The sequence below is a fragment of the Xenopus laevis genome, chromosome 9_10S, assembly GCF_017654675.1.
Source record: "Xenopus laevis strain J_2021 chromosome 9_10S, Xenopus_laevis_v10.1, whole genome shotgun sequence".
Taxonomy (NCBI): Eukaryota; Metazoa; Chordata; class Amphibia; order Anura; family Pipidae; genus Xenopus; species Xenopus laevis.
Window position 1 is genome coordinate 25,643,198 of NC_054388.1, and position 17,312 is coordinate 25,660,509.

The 17,312-nt window shown below is 42.0% G+C and overlaps 1 protein-coding gene across 6 annotated transcripts in view; it reads right to left on the reverse strand.

The window, feature by feature from the left end:
• slc16a3.S (solute carrier family 16 member 3 S homeolog) overlaps positions 1-17,312 on the reverse strand; it is a 63,006-nt gene that overhangs the window by 16,806 nt on the left and 28,888 nt on the right. For 5 of the 6 annotated variants that reach the window (XM_041577657.1, XM_018240524.2, XM_018240523.2 and 2 more), the window contains one exon: positions 6,933-7,174. The exons of the other annotated variant lie outside the window; for it this stretch is intronic. In XM_041577657.1, coding sequence (XP_041433591.1) covers positions 6,933-7,155 — 223 coding nt within the window. In that variant the 5' untranslated portion in view covers positions 7,156-7,174. The remainder of the gene's footprint in view (positions 1-6,932; positions 7,175-17,312) is intronic. 6 annotated transcript variants of the gene reach the window in all.

Below are 17,312 nucleotides of genomic sequence, written 5' to 3' on the forward strand. Positions count from 1 at the left end.
GGACCAGGTTCGCCAAAATGTACCCTTTCAAAGACTCAGAGGTAAAAGACTGGGTTACGGCCCCTGCAGTGGATCCTGCAGTCATTCATCTGGCAAAGAAAACCACCCTGCCAATTGATGAGAGACCCCATGGATAGGCGAGCAGACTCCGTTCTCAAAAAAGGTTTTTTAGTAGCAGGAGCTGCATGCAAACCAGCAGTAGCTCTTATCTCGGTAGCTAAAGCCATGACTTTCTGGATAGAGGGAATTGATAAAGCCCTGTCTGAAGGAGTAGACAGAAAAGAGATTTCCTCTAGTCTGGCAGAACTAAAGCTGGCCACTGGCTTTATTTCAGAAGGAGCAGTGGATCTCACCAGACTGGCAGCCAGATCCATGGCCATGTCCATAGCCGCTATACGAGCTCTCTGGCTCAGATCCTGGGCAGCAGATGTCTCTTCAAAGATGAGCCTTGCCTTTTGAGGGTTTGCTTCTTTTTGGACCAAAATTAGACGATGTCATTACAAAAGCCTCTGGGGGTAAAAGCCTATTCTTACCTCAGGAGAAGAAAAAGCATTACAACACCAGATCTTCTCACTTTAGATCTTCCATTTTTCGTGGCTCAGGAAGAACGGGATATGGTCGTCAGCTCTCCAGACCAGAAGGTGAGAGTCCCTTTGCATGGAAGAACGGTCAGGCAGCCTTCAGAGGGGACAGATCTAAGGTCTCTCAGTTTACCAAAAGACCCTCCTGACTATCCGTCCTCCATAGGAAGAGTAGGAGCCAGCTTAGCGGACTTTTTGGGAGTATGGCGCGCCACCATTTCAGATCAGTGGGTATTAGATATCCTGCGAAGAGGCTATCTTCTGGAATTCGTTTCTATTCCAATAGAAGACTATTTCACCATTTCTTCATACCCCAAGAAAGGGGAAAAAAGAAGAGCATTGGACCATCATTTACAATGGCTAGTGGAAGAGAATGTCATTACTCCAGTCCCACAAGCAGAAAGGGAAAAAGGATTCTACTCAGTACTTTTTTTGGTAAAAAAGAATTCAGGGGGTTGGAGACCCATATTAGATCTAAAGATAATCAACAGGTTCCTGAGCATTCAAAAGTTCAAAATGGAATCCATTTTCTCCATCATTGCTGCAGTTCTTCCAGGAGACTGGCTTCTTTCCATCGACCTAAGAGATGCATACATGCATATTCCGGTGGCAGCCTCACATCAACGATCCATGCGCTTTGCCATTGAGGGAAGACACTTTCAATTTCAATGCCTACCATTCGGTCTAGCCACTGCTCCCAGAGTTTTCTCAAAGAATTTAGTCACCTTAATCGTGGCGCTCAGGCTAAAAGGAATTTCCATATGGCATTATCTCGACAAAATTCTCTTGTCTGCAAGAAACCGGGAGGATCTGCTCAATTATCAAGATCAAGTCCTAAACTTCCTAGTTTCTCATGGGTGGCTGATCAATACAGAAAAGAGCCAATTAGTTCCATCCCAGTCCTTTACTTAACTAGGAGCCTGGTTCAACACAAGGGAGAATTCAGTATCACTTCCACCTCAGAAGATGGCGGTGATCATCAAGCTTGCTTCTCATTTTATGACAAATGGTCAGGCCGCAGCCAGAGATCTGATGTCCTTGTTGGGTTCTATGGCATCAACAATTCCTGTCACACAATGGGCACGATGGCATATGAGACCAACGCAGCATCTGTTCCTGGACCAATGGGACAGGAAACAGAAGAACTGGGAGCAATTAGTCCGTCTACCACTTCACTTCAAGGAATCTCTTCTCTGGTGGACCTTGGAGGAGAATTTGAAAAGAGGTTTTCCGTTATCTCAACCTCGATGGAAGATCTTAATCACCGATGCATCAACCTGGGGCTGGGGGGCCCACCTAGATACGAGATGGGTGCATGGAAGATGGCCTTCACATCAGATTGGAGTCCCCTCGAATATCCTGGAGATAAGGGCAGTGAAGTTAGCTCTGTTCGCCTTTGCCAAAGTTCTAAAGGGCTTCTCGGTCAAGATCCTAATAGACAATACTACGGCAGTAGCCTATGTAAAGAGACAAGGGGGCACCAAGAGCAAGTCCCTACTCCAGGACGTTCAGCCTATCCTGCAGTGGGCAGAGAAGAACCTGGTCTTACTGACTGCGGAACATCTCCCAGGGAAGAACAACATAGAATCGGATTTTCTAAGTCGAAACTGCATGTCAAGTCACGAGTGGTCCTTGAATCAGGAGGTCTTTCAGACTCTTGTAGAAAAATGGGGTCTTCCAGAGATCGATCTCATGGCATTCCATCTCAATGCAAAACTTCCAATGTTCTTTTCAAGGAGATTTCACCCGACGGCCCAGGGCTCAGATATCCCTGCTTAAGAACTGGCCCTTCTGTCTAGCTTATGCCTTCCCACCGTTTCCTCTCATCCTAAGGACTCTCCAGAAGGTAGTCCAGGAGAGAGTCTATTTGATCCTGATCGCACCAAACTGGCCACGCAGACCATGGTACCCATTGCTACTAAAGCTTTCAGTAGCTACTCCATGGTCCCTTCTGAGAAGGAGGGATCTGTTGAACCAAGGACCCATTCTTCACCCAAATCCAGCAGCCTTATCCCTTTGGGCCTGGAGACTGGGCGCAAGAGACTGGAAAATCTAGAACTTCCAAGTGGAGTTGTCGATACTCTATTAAAGGCAAGAAAACCTTCCACATCTTCATCATATTATAGGATCTGGGAAAGATTCCAGCTGTGGTGCATCCAAAATGGGTTTTCATGGGAGGAATTAACTCTCCCTCACATTCTAGGTTTCCTCCAATCCGGTCTAGAAAAGGGTTTACAGTACAGAACCCTAAGGTCTCATACTGCTGCCATTTCAGCTATGTCAGGTACATCCTGGGCTTCGGATCCAGCAGTACAAAGATTTTTCAAAGCCATTCTCTAAATACGGCCTCCTAGAGTCAAAACACTACCGACCTGGAGTCTTCCATTAGTCCTAGGTGCTTTATCTTTGCCACCATTTGAGCCCTTGGAGTCAATTTCTTTTTGGGACCTTACACTAAAGACCTGTCAATTTCTTTTTGGGACCTTAGACTAAAGACCTTATTCCTGTTGGCCATAGCTTCGGCATGCAGAGTTGGAGAATTACAGGCTCTCTCCTGTGCTCAGGATCACATCTCATTCCTGCATGACAGAGTTATCTTAAAGACGGTTCAATTCCTCCTTCCAAAAGTGGTATCAACCTTTCACTTAAGGAAAGAGCTCACTCTTCCCATTTTTCCAGAAGATATTCAAGGGCATAAGGATCTAGAGAAAATTGATCCAGTGCGATGTCTCAAGCGTTACCTGGAGGTCTCAGGTCCTTTTAGAAAAACAGACAGGCTATTTGTTGTCCCAGCAGGAAGCAGGAAGGGACAAGCTGCTGTCTCTTCGACCATCAGCAGATGGATTACCCTGTGCATTTCCAAGGCCTACCAAGCCAAGGGCAAGCTAGCTCCAGAGGGTCTGACGGCTCATTCGACCAGGGCAATCTCTTCTCCTTGGGCAGCCTTAGCAGAAGTCCCGGCATCCCAGATATGTGAAGTCGCCTCTTGGTCTTCGACTCGAACCTTCATGAAACATTACAGTTTAGATTTGTCCTCTTCAAGTAACCATACTTTTGCAACAGGAGCCCACCTGGCTTTCAGTAATCAATAAAATTTTTGCAGCATGATTGGTTGTATTTTTTCCCACCCTAAGGGAATTGTATGGCTCGGTATATCCGGTTGTAATGCTGGTATGGAGTGGCCAGGAAAGTGGAGAATTCCTATCATACTTACCGTAATTCTCTTTTCCTGGCCACTCTCCATATCAGCATTTCCCACCCAGGCAAGTCCAAATGCTTGGTAGTAGACAAGGTAGGTGGTCTCCTGGGTTGGTATTAAAGATTTTGAGAGGGAGGGACGTTCTGGTCTATGGGCGGGGATGGGAGGAGCTCCCGGTTGTAATGCTGATATGGAGAGTGGCCAGGAAAAGAGAATTACGGTAAGTATGATAGGAATTCTCCACTTTTATTTTGTTTTCATCAACCAGCTGATAGTAAGGGTCCCACTGATAGTAAGGGTCCCACCCCTTCCTGCTTAATTTTTTTACTATTAACATATTTAAAAAATAATTTTGGATTATATTTAAAACTGCTTCCTGCAATATCCTTTTCTATATCAATTTTAGCTTGCCTTATAGCTTCTTTGCATGATTTATTGGCCTCCTTGTAACTTATAAATGTTTCAGCTGTACCAGCTAACTTGAAAGCCTTAAAAGAACGTCTTTTCTTACCCACCTCAACACCAACGCTTCTATTGAACCAAAAAGGTTTTATTTTGCGACAACGTTCCTTGCTTACAAGTGGAATATACTGACAAGTATATTTATTAAGCAGCATTTTAAAGACTTCCCATTTTTGTTCTGTGTTTAACCCTGCGAAAAGCATTTCCCAATTAATATGTTGCAGAGATGCCCTTATACTGTCAAAGTTTGCACGTCTGAAATTTAGTGTTTTAGTTACTCCATTATAGAATTGCTTCTGCAACAGAATCTCAGAGGAGACCATGTTATGATCACTATTCCCTAAATGCTCACCCACACAAATGTTAGAGATGAGTTCAGTATTGCTAGTTATTACAAGGTCCAAAAGAGAGTTATTCCTAGTAGGTTCTTGAACGAGCTGGAATAAAAAGTTGTCATTCAGCATATTTACAAACCTACTAGCTTTTTCTGTCTTAGCAACCCCATCTGGATAATTGAAGTCACCCATAGCAACAACTTGACCCAGCTGTGAAGCCGCTTGTATCTGCAAGAGTAGCTGGGCTTCATACTCGACACTTATACGAGGTGGATTATAGCATACACCAATGATATGCTAAATGTACCGTAGAAAATTTTAACAGTTCAGAATGCTCCTGGATCACCAAGCTGCCAGACTGAAGCACTAGAGACGACATTAAACTTTAATTTTGGGAAACTGTAAAGAAAATAAATGGAAAGCAATTGTTTATGGTGAACAATCTGAAAACAATTGAACTGAAAAGTGTATGGAAGGCAAACCACCCCTTTTTATCGAGTTACAGGAGCACTGCCTGACACAGAAGAATATCACTGTAAGAGGCGCACCATCATGTAATGAATTCTGTATATTATAGTCCAAAAAAATCTATATTTATGATGTTGTTATAAAAGTTGTTTTATATCATATATAATTAAAATTTATATCAATAACCCCACATGGTGCCCAACATGTTTCATGCTTCCCCAGCCCTTAATCATACACAGTATTCCAAAAGACAAAACACATGTCCCCATGTATATATACATTTTCAAATAAACCCTCCTATCCGTTAAAACCAATCGTAGTTGAGCAAGATTATTATTGCATCAACACCTCATTAAGGTATTCCAGACCAGCCCACTCAACCTATCAGATTCTGAAAGATCCATGTTCAGGGATAAAACTAGAATGCACCGCATGCTGTCATTCACGCATGAGCGCGGGGGACCCTGGAGGTTTGTAACCTGGTGGGCCCCAATGTCCAGTCTGACCCTAAATATACCAGCATGAATAGAGGACTATAATGTGTTACCTCTTTTTGGTCACCAGAGGTCTCCATCATGTTTAATTTTTGTACTTTATACTCTATATAGATTCTGTAGCCAATACACTTTCTATGGCTATGAATTCTGTATAGCTTAACACATTTTTATGTTAAAGGAACAGTAACACCAAAAGACAAGTGTTTTAAAGGAATAAAAATATCATGTACTGCACTGGTAAAAAAAATATGTTTGCTTCTGAAACACTACTATAGTTCTTACAAAAACTGCTCTGTAGCAATAGCGCAAATTGAAAAAAGGCTATATGGCACAGGTTAAATAGTGGATTACAGATAACACTATTATGTTCTACAGAGTTTATCTGCTGTGTAACCTGAGCCTTTTCTCCTTTGAATGGCTGCCCCCATTGCTACCCAGCAGTTTATTTATATAAACAATAGTAGTGTTTCTGAAGCAAACAGCAGTTTACCAGTGCAGGACAACACTGCTATTAAATAAGCTTCTCTATGCCTTCCTTTCTACCGCAGGGAAATTCCATGTGGCTACTGAAAAGGCATTCTCTAGCATTAGTCACATGGTTGGAGAACTGGATAATGAGATAAGTGGTCTGGCTGCTAAAAAAAAAAAAAAAATCTCAAACAGGCACATATTAAAGTTGATTATAGGATATGAAACCTTATGGGGAAGTTAAGAATACTTTTATATATTGTGCTGCATTTATGGCTAAATCTGGTAGTGGAGCTGGAGAGGAAGGTACCTGGCCCTCCTGTGTTCAGCAGATGTGCAGTACAGCTGGGCTGTCTGCACATGCATCACTCACTGGCAGGCAAGCCAAGGTCCAGCACCTAGAGCAGCAGCGGACCAAAATACACCAATTCATATATTTCTGAAAAACTGCCGTATGGACTATATTCAAAAGGGGTTTTATTTTTATTATTCAGTCTAATGGGAAGGGATCACTTTCAATACTTCACCAATAGGATTATGAAGGTGAAGCTAGGCTTGCAATCGGTCTGCAAAAGAAAACCAGAACAAATGCTCCACTTTAAGGTCTGCATGGCTTTATCCATTAAATTGTCATGCAGGCTAAGCTACATTCTCTTTTCTAAGACTCCTTCAGCAAGTTATATTTATGCTGCACCATCTTGCTGCATGTACTTTACCCTGTTTTTGTGCTGCTACCATCTTCAGATAATTCATGTAGAAAGGCTGCACTGACTGCAGTAGTGCCAACAGCCTACACTAATTACATCCCTGATCTGGTAAGCTTAGGGATACAAGTGGTTAACAACTGTAAGGGTTGCTGGTGCTTGAGGGAGCCCAAGCCTTGAGAACAGCCCAAGGTGCACTAAACCCCCACTGCACTTACCTGTACCATAAAGCATAGCCAGTAAGATAGAAGATATCCATGCTGTGTCACTGTATCCTATCCCAAACTCCCGAATTAATTCTTTAAAAAACACACTGACAGCTTTGGGGAAAGCATATGAGAACCCAGCGATTACAAAACAGCCAAACAGAACAGCCCATCCCCATCCACCATCTGGGGCCTTGACGCCAGTTGGCCCATCATCCACAACTGCTCCTCCCATGATGTAAAAATCTTAGGTCCTGAAATAAAGTGAACAGTTATTTTTTAGATAAATAAATGTGATCAATTCAAGATGGTGGTGAAGTTAAAATAAAATTTTAACTTAAAATTACTATTGTAATTGTTACTGTTAGCAGAGAGCTGATATGAACTGCATGTGCAGCTTCTCTGTAAGTGAGGACAGGCACACCAACTTCTGTGTGAACAATAACTAGGTTGCTTTATAGAACTATGCATAACAGGTCTGCTACAGGAACTTTTCATAGAGAAGAAGAAAATCATACAGAGTTACAGGTCAAACATGACATCACAATGCTAAGCAACAATAGACCCTCCCTGCATTAAGCAACATGTAAAGGAACAATCTCTCTGTTGTTTTCCAACAACCCTTCTCAACAGTATGTAGATTATTCCACAAGATTCATTCTTTCAATCTGTTTCTCAAAACGATCCTTCATTTCAAAGTTTGCCTTTAATCTTTGAATAATATCATCACTGTCCCCTTCTTGCTCATAACAGACTAGCACATCACCCACATATATATATATATATTCTTGCTGTAAAGACAGATCTGCCTTGCTTCTGGAAAAGGATTTGATTTATTTTCTCATTCCAGGCTCTGGCAGCTTGTTGAAGTCCATAGAGGCCCTTCTGAAGCTTGCACACCAAATCTATTGTTTCTGGATTCACAAAACCATGTAGTTGTTCCATGTATAGTTACAAAAATGTCAAGCAAAGGGGTACAGCCCCAAAACGTTGCATTTCTGCAAATAAACACGCAAGGGTAGACCTACCTGCTTGAACTTGCCGTGAGTGTCAGTGTAATTTTGTAATTTGTAATTTTGGGAGGGTGCCGACCCCTCCAACACCGTGCACCAGGCATCTACCTTTGAAGGCCAGGGTGTGCGAGCAGGCCATATTGTTTCATGTATAGGTCTTCATCAATTTCACCACCACTTCATCATTCACTACTCACAGTTGTATGTTTCACTACTGGAGCAAAAGTTTCATCATAGTCCTGACCAAATTTTTGTGAGTACCCTTTGGCGATTTATCTAGCCTTGTAACGCTCAACTTCTCCATTTGCATTGTATTTCACTTTAAATATCCACTTACAACCTATTGCTTTGCGACCCTGAGGTAACTGAAGTCAAAGTCGATGTTTCATTTTTGTTCAAGGAATCAATTTCCTCTTGTACTGAAACTTGCCATGTTTTGGCTTCAGTTTTTGGAAGCTGAGTGATCTCTTCGCAGGAGTTTGCTTCTTGTGTGTAAGATTTGTAAGAGTATCTGGTAGCTGGTATCCCTTTTGTGGTGCGGGTTGACTTTCACAGTTCAGTTTCCTCTGACATTTGGTTGTTGAGTTGTACTTTGTGAATTTTCCATCATGTGCTTCATAGAGTCACCTGTTTTGGCAAGTGGTTCTACCCCTCCTGTCACAGATACTGTCTCCTCAGAGGATTCAGGTGTAGGGATGTGTAGTAAAGCCATCCCCAATATTATTTAGCAGGCAGTTTCCCTAGTGTTATAGACACCTAACTGGGTCCTAAAATACAGTTGCGAGGGGTAACTGTTTCCTATTCCTGCTTTATGCTATGCCCCTTGTTGTTTCCCACAGTGACCAGTAGATGGCATTGTGCTAGAGTATAAAAGGCTCTGAAGCCATGCTTTCAGTGTCCATCTTGTGCTGGCTCTAGCCTGTGCAGGAGGCAGAGCTCGAGTGGAACCTACACAGGTCAGGTCTAGTAAATAATAAATCTGTTCTATGGTTAAGTTATAAGAACCACTGGAGCCCAATTATTTGCACCCTGAATACAGTTACAGTTGCACTACACCCTGCTTCCACATCGCTGCAAAGGCTCACTCCCTAAGGTTTTAAGGTCTCATCATGAGCATATGTACTGGGAGTGAAGCTTATAGTAGAGTAAGGTGCACTCAATTTACTATAGCGCTACACAGGTATCATGGTTTTGATAAGGAAGACTCGAAAATATACGCTGTGGCTTATGGTCACTTTGCAGGTTTTAGGATTTAGAACTCTGTAAGCTTTACTTTGTTCACTGTCTCCAACCAATACACCTTCTGTAGCTCTGTCTCCCAGAATTCTAACTGGTAAAATGGGTGAGCTGGAGGTGCTGGTGGGAAAATATGATGTGATTGGTGTGGCCGAAACATGGCTGAATGAGTCGCATGACTGGGCAGTTAATATTAGCGGCTATACTTTGTTTCAGAGGGACAGAGGCAATAGAAAATGAGGAGGGGTATGTCTGTTTTTTAGGCAGGATTTAAAAGCTTATATAAAGGAGGAGGTTAAGTTAGAAAATGAGGGGGCAGAAGTCTTATGGGTGGAGTTCTTCACCAATTATAAAGGGTCCAGCAAATTAATTGTAGGAGTATGCTATAGACCCCTTGATGTAAGGGAGGAGGCTAAGTGTAACAACCACATTATCGGGAACCTTATTCAGCAACTGTACCTTGCGGCAACACAGGTGAAGCCTGTGGGTTCCGGTGTTCACAGACACCCTTTAGGGATCCCGGGCTTTTTGTGTGGAAACCAACAAGGAAGAGCATCAATGGTGGAAGGAAGTTCTAGACAAAAAGATACAGGATTAATCACCTCCTTGATCTTGAAGGGTCCCACATAACGAGGTCCAAACTTGGGAAAGGGTAGACAAAGTTTGATGTGCTTTGTGGAAACCCAGACAAAATCTCCAATTTGGTAGGGAGGATTTAGCACGACGGTGTTTGTCGGCCGTAATCTTCTGGGAAGACGAAGCTTTTAGTAGAGATTGGTGGGCTTTGGACCAAATGGTCTTGAAAACCTCAGGCGGAAGGGCAGAAAGATTGTAGCCGGAGAAAATCCCAGCGAGTCATGTTGTACGTTATTGTGAGAAAATTCAGCCCAAGGAAGAAGATCAACCCAATCATCTTGGTTCCAAGAGATAAAGCATCGTAAAAACTGTTCCAAGATCTGATTGGTCCTTTCAGTCTGACCATTGCTTTGAGGATGATAAGACAAAGAAAATTTCAATGTGATCCCCAAATGTTTAAAAAAAGCATAACACAATCTGGACACAAACTGCACACCCCGATCCAACACAATGAACTGCGGGACACCATGGAAAATGAAAACTTGAGCCAAGCCAGCAGCAGGATGTCCAGAGATCTTAGAAGAATGAGGTCATTCAGGACTTGGGAAACTCTTTGCTGAGGAACAAAAATCTTGCTGGGAGGACACTCAAGAGGACGTTCCACATTAGAAAAATCAGACCAAGAAAGAGAAGTAGGTGCCACCACTAAATCAGGGGAAATAATGGGCGCGGGCAGGATAGGACTCACTTCACTTTGAACCAAACACCTGGACAAGGCATCCTGCGTTCTTCGAACCAGGACGATCGGAAATGAAAAAATTGAACCTGGAGAAGAACAAAGCCCAACGGGCCTGACGAGTATTGAGTCTTCTGGCAGAAGAGATGTATTCAAGGTTCTTATGATCTGTTAGGATGGTAATAGATCCTTAGCGCTCTCCAGTAGATGACACAACTCTTCCACTGCAAGTTTAATAGCCAAGAGTTCACGGTTGTCTATATCATAATTCCTCTCTGCTGGAGAAAGTTTATTAGAAAAATAAGCACTCGGATGAAGGGTCCCTTGGAAGACAAGAATTAAGACAAAATGGCACCAAATCCAACCTTGGAAGCATCAACCTCCAAAATAAATGGCCTGGCAGGATCTGGATGGTGAAGAATAGGAGCTGAACTTAATAATTTCTTGAGGGTCAAGAAAGCCTGTGCTTGAGGAGTCCAGGAAGCTTTAAAAGGCTTTCTCGTAAGTGCTGTAATGGGGGCCACGGTCTGGGAAAAGTTCTTTATGAACTTCAGATAAAACCTGGCAAAACCTAAGAATTATTGAATGGCTTTCAAACCAGTAGGAATAGGCCATTCTAGGACAGTAGAGACTTTCACAGGATCCAGGGAGGAGATTTGGCTGGGGATACTGTTAAGGATAGGGAGGACCACATGTCATATGTTCAATATGGTACCAGTATTAAATGTATGTTTACAAATGCAAGAAGTCTGACTGGTAAAATGGGAGAGCTGGAGCTGCTGGTGTTGGAAGGAAAATATGATGTGTTTGGTGTGGCCGAAACATGGCTGAATGAGTCGCATGACTGGGCAGTAAATATCAGTGGCTATACTTTGTTTCGGAGGGACAGAGGCAATAGAAAAGGAGGAGGGGTATGTCTGTATGTTAGGCAGGATTTAAAAGATCATATAAAGGAGGAGATTATGTTAGAAAATAAGGGGGCAGAAGTCTTATGGGTGGAGTTCTCCACCAATTGTTAAGAATCCAGCAAATTAATTGTAGGAGTATGCTATAGACCCCCTAATGTAAGTGAGGAGGAAGAATAAAAGCTCCTAATGCAAATAGAAAAGGCTGCTAGTCTAGGTAAAGTAATGATAATGGGGGATTTTAATTACCCAGATATTGACTGGAGCAACGGTACTGCTAGATCAGTTAATGGGAACAAGTTTATAAACTTATTGCACGACAATTTTTTAGCACAGGTTTTTGAACCTACCAGAAAAAATGCTATTCTTGATTTAGTGATCTCAAATGACCCAGAACTTATTGCAAATGTGCAAGTCATTGAACCCCTGGGTAATAGTGACCATAATGTTATATCTTTTAATGTCTGGTGCAAAAAACAAAAATATACTGGGGCAACAAAAACCATGAATTTTGGAAAAGCTAATTTTAGTGCCTTGAGGGCTGCCCTACAGAGCATTGATTGGGGCATTAGGTTTTCAGCTAAAAACACAGAACAGAAATGGTTGTCCTTTAAAATGATATTAAATCATTACTGTTCTCAATTTATTCCCTTAAAGGGATACTGTCATGGGAAAAAAATTTTTTTTCAAAATGAATCAGTTAATAGTGCTGCTCCAGCAGAATTCTGCACTGAAATCCATTTCTCAACAGAGCAAACAGGATTTTTTATATTCAATTTTGAAATCTGACATGGGGCTAGACATATTGTCAGTTTCCCAGCTGCCCCAAGTCATGTGACTTGTGCTCTGATAAACTTCAATCACTCTTTACTGCTGTACTGCAAGTTGGAGTGATATCACCCCCTCCCTTTTACTCCCCAGCAGCCAAACAAAAGAACAATGGGAAGGTAACCAGATAGCAGCTCCCTAACACAAGATAACAGCTGCCCGGTAGATCTAAGAACAACACTCAATAGTAAAAACCCATGTCCCACCGAGACACATTCAGTTACATTGAGAAGGAAAAACAGCAGCCTGCCAGAAAGCATTTCTCTCCTAAAGTGCAGGCACAAGTCACATGACCTGGGGCAGGTGGGAAATTGACAAAATGTCTAGCCCCATGTCAGATTTCAAAATTGAATATAAAAAAATCTGTTTGCTCTTTTGAGAAATGGATTTCAGTGCAGAATTCTGCTGGAGTAGCACTATTAACTGGTGCGTTATGAAAAAAACATGTTTTCCGATGACAGTATCCCTTTAAGGACTAAACGTAGAAGCTCTAAGAATCATCCTGTGTGGCTTAATACAGAAGTAAAGAAGTTAATGGGAAAGAAGAGAAAGGCATTTAAAAACTACAAATCTGTAGGGACAGAAGCTGCATTTAATGTATATAAACACTGTAATAAATGTTGTAAAGCAGCAATCCGGAAGGCTAAGAAAATAAATGAAGAGTTAATTGCGGTGGAGGTGAAAACTAACCCTAAAAAGTTTTTTAAATATATTAATAGTAAAAAGACGCAGGTTGAGAGTGTTGCTCCATTAAATAATGGTACCAGTATGGTTGTAACAGATACAGAAAAGGCAAATGTGTTAAATCAGTTCTTTTCTTCAGTGTATACAATAGAGGAGTCTGGGTTCACAAGCTCACTTTATAACTGCACGAATGGTTCAGCTCAATCTAGTCAGTGGCTGACTCAGGATATGATTCAAAAGCTTTAATACAAATTAATGTAAACAAGGCTCCAGGGCCTGATGGCATACACCCCCGGGTTCTAAGAGAGCTTAGTTCAGTTTTAGACCAGCCCTTATTTCTGATTTTCTCAGATTCACTGTCATCTGGTATGGTGCCTATGGATTGGAGAAAAGCTGATGTTATTCCAATATTTAAAAAGGGATTACGATCTCAGCCTGGCAATTATAGGCCAGTAAGCTTGACATCTGTGGTGGGCAAATTATTTGAAGGCTTGTTAAGGGATCACATTCAAAATTTTGTCCTAATGAATGCCATTATGAGCAACAATCAGCATGGCTTTATGAAGGATAGGTCATGTCAGACGAATTTGATTGCATTTTATGATGTGGTAAGTAAGATTCTTGACAGTGGGGGGGCAGTAGATGTGATCTATTTGGATTTTGCCAAAGCGTTTGATACTGTGCCCAACGACTGCTTTCTAAACTAAGGTCTGTTGGGCTTAATGAAGTCGTTTGCACATGGATAGGAAACTGGCTACAGGATCGGGTACAGAGGGTGGTTGTTAATGGGACATTCTCTACTTGGAGTAAGGTTCTTAGTGGGGTCCCCCAGGGCTCAGTATTGGGTCCACTTTTATTTAACTTGTTCATTAATGACTTAGGGAGGGTGTTGTAAGTAATGTATCAGTGTTTGCAGATGACACAAAATTATCCAGCCCAATTAATTCCATCCAGGATGTGGCATCCTTGCAACACGATCTTGACAAACTGGCAATCTGGGCAGCTAAGTAGCAAATGAGATTCAATGTTGATAAATGTAAAGTCATGCACCTGGGATGTAAAAATATCCAAGCCACTTATACCCTTAATGGGACTGCACTAGGCAAATCCATTATGGAAAAGGACCTTGGAGTCCTTGTAGATGATTAACTTGGCTGTAGCAAGCAATGCCAGTCAGCAGCATCAAGGGCAAATAAGGTCTTGAGCTGTATTAAAAGGGGCATAGAGTCAAGGGAGGAGGGGGTCATTCTTCCACTGTATAGAGCACTTGTAAGGCCCCATCTAGAATATGCCGTACAGTTTTGGTCTCCATCACTCAAACAGGACATTATTGTATTAGGGTACAGAGAAGGGCAACTAAGCTGGTAAAAGGTATTGAAAATCTTAGCTATGAGGAAAGACTGGCCAAATTGGGGATGTTCACGCTGGAGAAGAGGCGCTTAAGGGTTGATATGATGACTATGTATAAATATATAAGGGGATCATATAATAATCTCTCTAATGCTTTATTTACCAGTAGGTCTTTCCAGCTGACACAAGGTCACCCATTCCGATTAGAAGAAAAGAGGTTCCGCCTAAATATTCGGAAGGGGTATTTTACAGTGAGAGCTGTGAAGATGTAGAATTCTCTCCCTGAATCAGTGGTACAGGCTGATACATTAGATAGCTTTTTAGCAAGTAAGGGAATACAGGGTTATGGGAAATAGCTCATAGTCCAAGTTGATCCAGGGACTAGTCCGATTGCCATTTTGGAGTCAGGAAGGAATTTTTCCCCCTCTAATGTAAATTGGAGAGGCTTCAGGTGGGTTTTTTTTTGCCTTCCTCTGGATCAACTGGCAGATAGGTAGATAAAAAAAAAAAAAAAAAAGGTTGAACTCGATGGACATGTGTCTTTTTTCAACCTTACTTACTATGTTACTATGTTTTCGAAAAACATCAGAGTCAAACATCAAAGTCTTTGTAAACCTCGGGAAGAAGAGGATTAGATGCTGGAAGTAACGAAGAAGCTGAAACTGGAACAATGGAAGAAGAAATGCAGTTTGAGCGGCAGAACGAACTCCAGGCCGTGAGTTCCCCAGTAGACCAATCAATGGACGAATTATGAAACAGAAGACAAGGATAATGGGAGTCTCCAGACATTCAACGAGCATAAGCACAAGATCTCCTCTACATGAAGGCTGCCAACATGAATTAGGACTGGAGCAGTAGCAGAGGTGAGAACACCTGGTAAAATTGGTATGCCATCCACAGCTCGGACAGAAAGAGGAATATTGAGAGGTATGGGACTCAGACCACAGGACTTGGCAAAGGAATTATCGATAAAATTTCCTGCCGCTCCACAATCCAGAAAAGCTTGGCAGGAAAACGTACCAGACAGGGTGGAAAGGGAAGTAGGGAGAAACATAAGAGAGTTGAAGGAAACTGGGAGTACAGAAATCTTTCCTAGGGGAGATCCCGAGTAACCAGCTCGTCCTTTAAATCCTCATGAAGCCCCCTCCAGAAAGCTGCAATAAGCACATCATTATTCCAGGACACTTCTGCAGCCAGAGTCCGGAAATTTATGGCATATAAGGAGGCCGTATTGGATCCTTGGTTGATCTTCATGAGCCGATCAGAGGCATTAAGCTTCCGGCCCGGGACGTCAAAAACCTGATGCAGTGGAAAGGAAGGCTGCAGAGCCCAAGCAAGCGCCTTTCCCTGAAGAAAAGCGATGATATACGACACTTGACCTCTCCGTCGTGAATTGTTTGGGTGCTAAAATCAAACTAAATAATAAGAAACACTTTGCAAGCATCTGGATCACCCCCAAAAAGAATTTGAACAGGAATCTTAGGAACCTTTGCAGGTGCAAGCGGAGAAGAGTGCTGCAGCGCTTAAGCGAGATGCGACTTGTTGGGCCTCCTCTGGCTGTCCAGACGCTTCATCATTACATCAAAAAATCCCTCCATAGTCAAGGACGCAGCAGCCTGGGAAGGTTCTATCTTGGCCCAAACTAACTGTAACAACCACATTATCAGGAACCTTATTCAGCGACTGAACCTTGCGGACGCACAGATGAACCCTGTGGGTTCCGGTGTTCAGCGACGCCCTTTAGGGGCCCCGAGCTTTCTGCTGTGGAAACCAACAAGGAAGTGCGTAAAACCAAACCATAAGCGAGGTACCGGCAGAGAAGTTGTAGAGAAGACGTAGTGAAAGTTTCAAGGCAGACGACAGAAATCGTAGTCAAGGGTCGGGCAGAAGTCAAAAACCAGGAATCCAAAATCACAAACAATGCTTCGTCAGGAATAGTAAAACAGGAACCAGCTTGGGCATTCACAAAATGGTTAAGCTGTCTTTGGCACCAAAATTCAAATTTGAACCACACTGCCATGGTGTTTTTTTCTTGTTAAGTAGAAACTAATTTTTTAAAGAAAAAAAAAAAAATGATGTTACTGGTCTTTTAATAGGAAAGAAGAGAAAGGCATTTGAAAAAAACTAATCTGTTGGGACATAAGCTATATTTAATGAACATAAACATTATAATAAATGTTTTAATCAGCAATCTGGAAGGCAAAGAAAGGAAATGAAGAGTGCATTGCGGCGGAGGCCAAGACTAACCCGAAAAAGTTTTTTTAAAATACATTAATAGTAAAAAGAGGCAGGTTGAAAGTGTTGCTCCATTAAATAATGGTACCAGTATGGTACATATGATATGATACAAAAAAGGCAAATGTGCTAAATCAGTTCTTTTCTTCAATGCATACAGTACAAGTCTGAGTTCACAGGCTCACTTCATAGCTGCACTGATGGCTCAGCTGACTCAGGAGATAAACCATAAAGCTGTAATAAAAATTAATGTAAACAAGGCTCCAAGGCCTGATAGCATACACCCCTAAGAGAGCTTAGTTCAATCTTAGACCAGCCCTTATTTCTGATTTTCTCAGATTCACTTTCATCTAGTATGGTACCTATGGATTGGAGAAAAGCTGATGTAATTCCATTATTTAAAAAGGGATTACAATCTCAGCATGGCGATTATAGGCCCATAAATTTGACATCTGTGGTGGGCAAATTATTTGAAGGCTTGTTAAGGGATCACATTCAAAATTTTGTGAATTTTGTGAAAGTGAATGACATTATGAGCAGCAATCAGCATGGCTTTATGAACGATAGGTCATGTCAGACTAATTTGATTTTTATGATTGATTTTTATGATGAGCTAAGTAAGATGCTGGACTGTGGGGGGCAGTAGATGTGATCTATTTGGACTTTGCCAAAGCATTTGATACCATGCCCTACAAATGAATGCTTTGTAAACTAAGGTCTGTTGGGCTTAATGAAGCCATTTGCACATAGATAGGAAACTGGCTACAGGATCGGGTACAGAGGGTGGTTGTTAATGGTACATTCTCTGCTTGGAGTAAAGTTCTTAGTG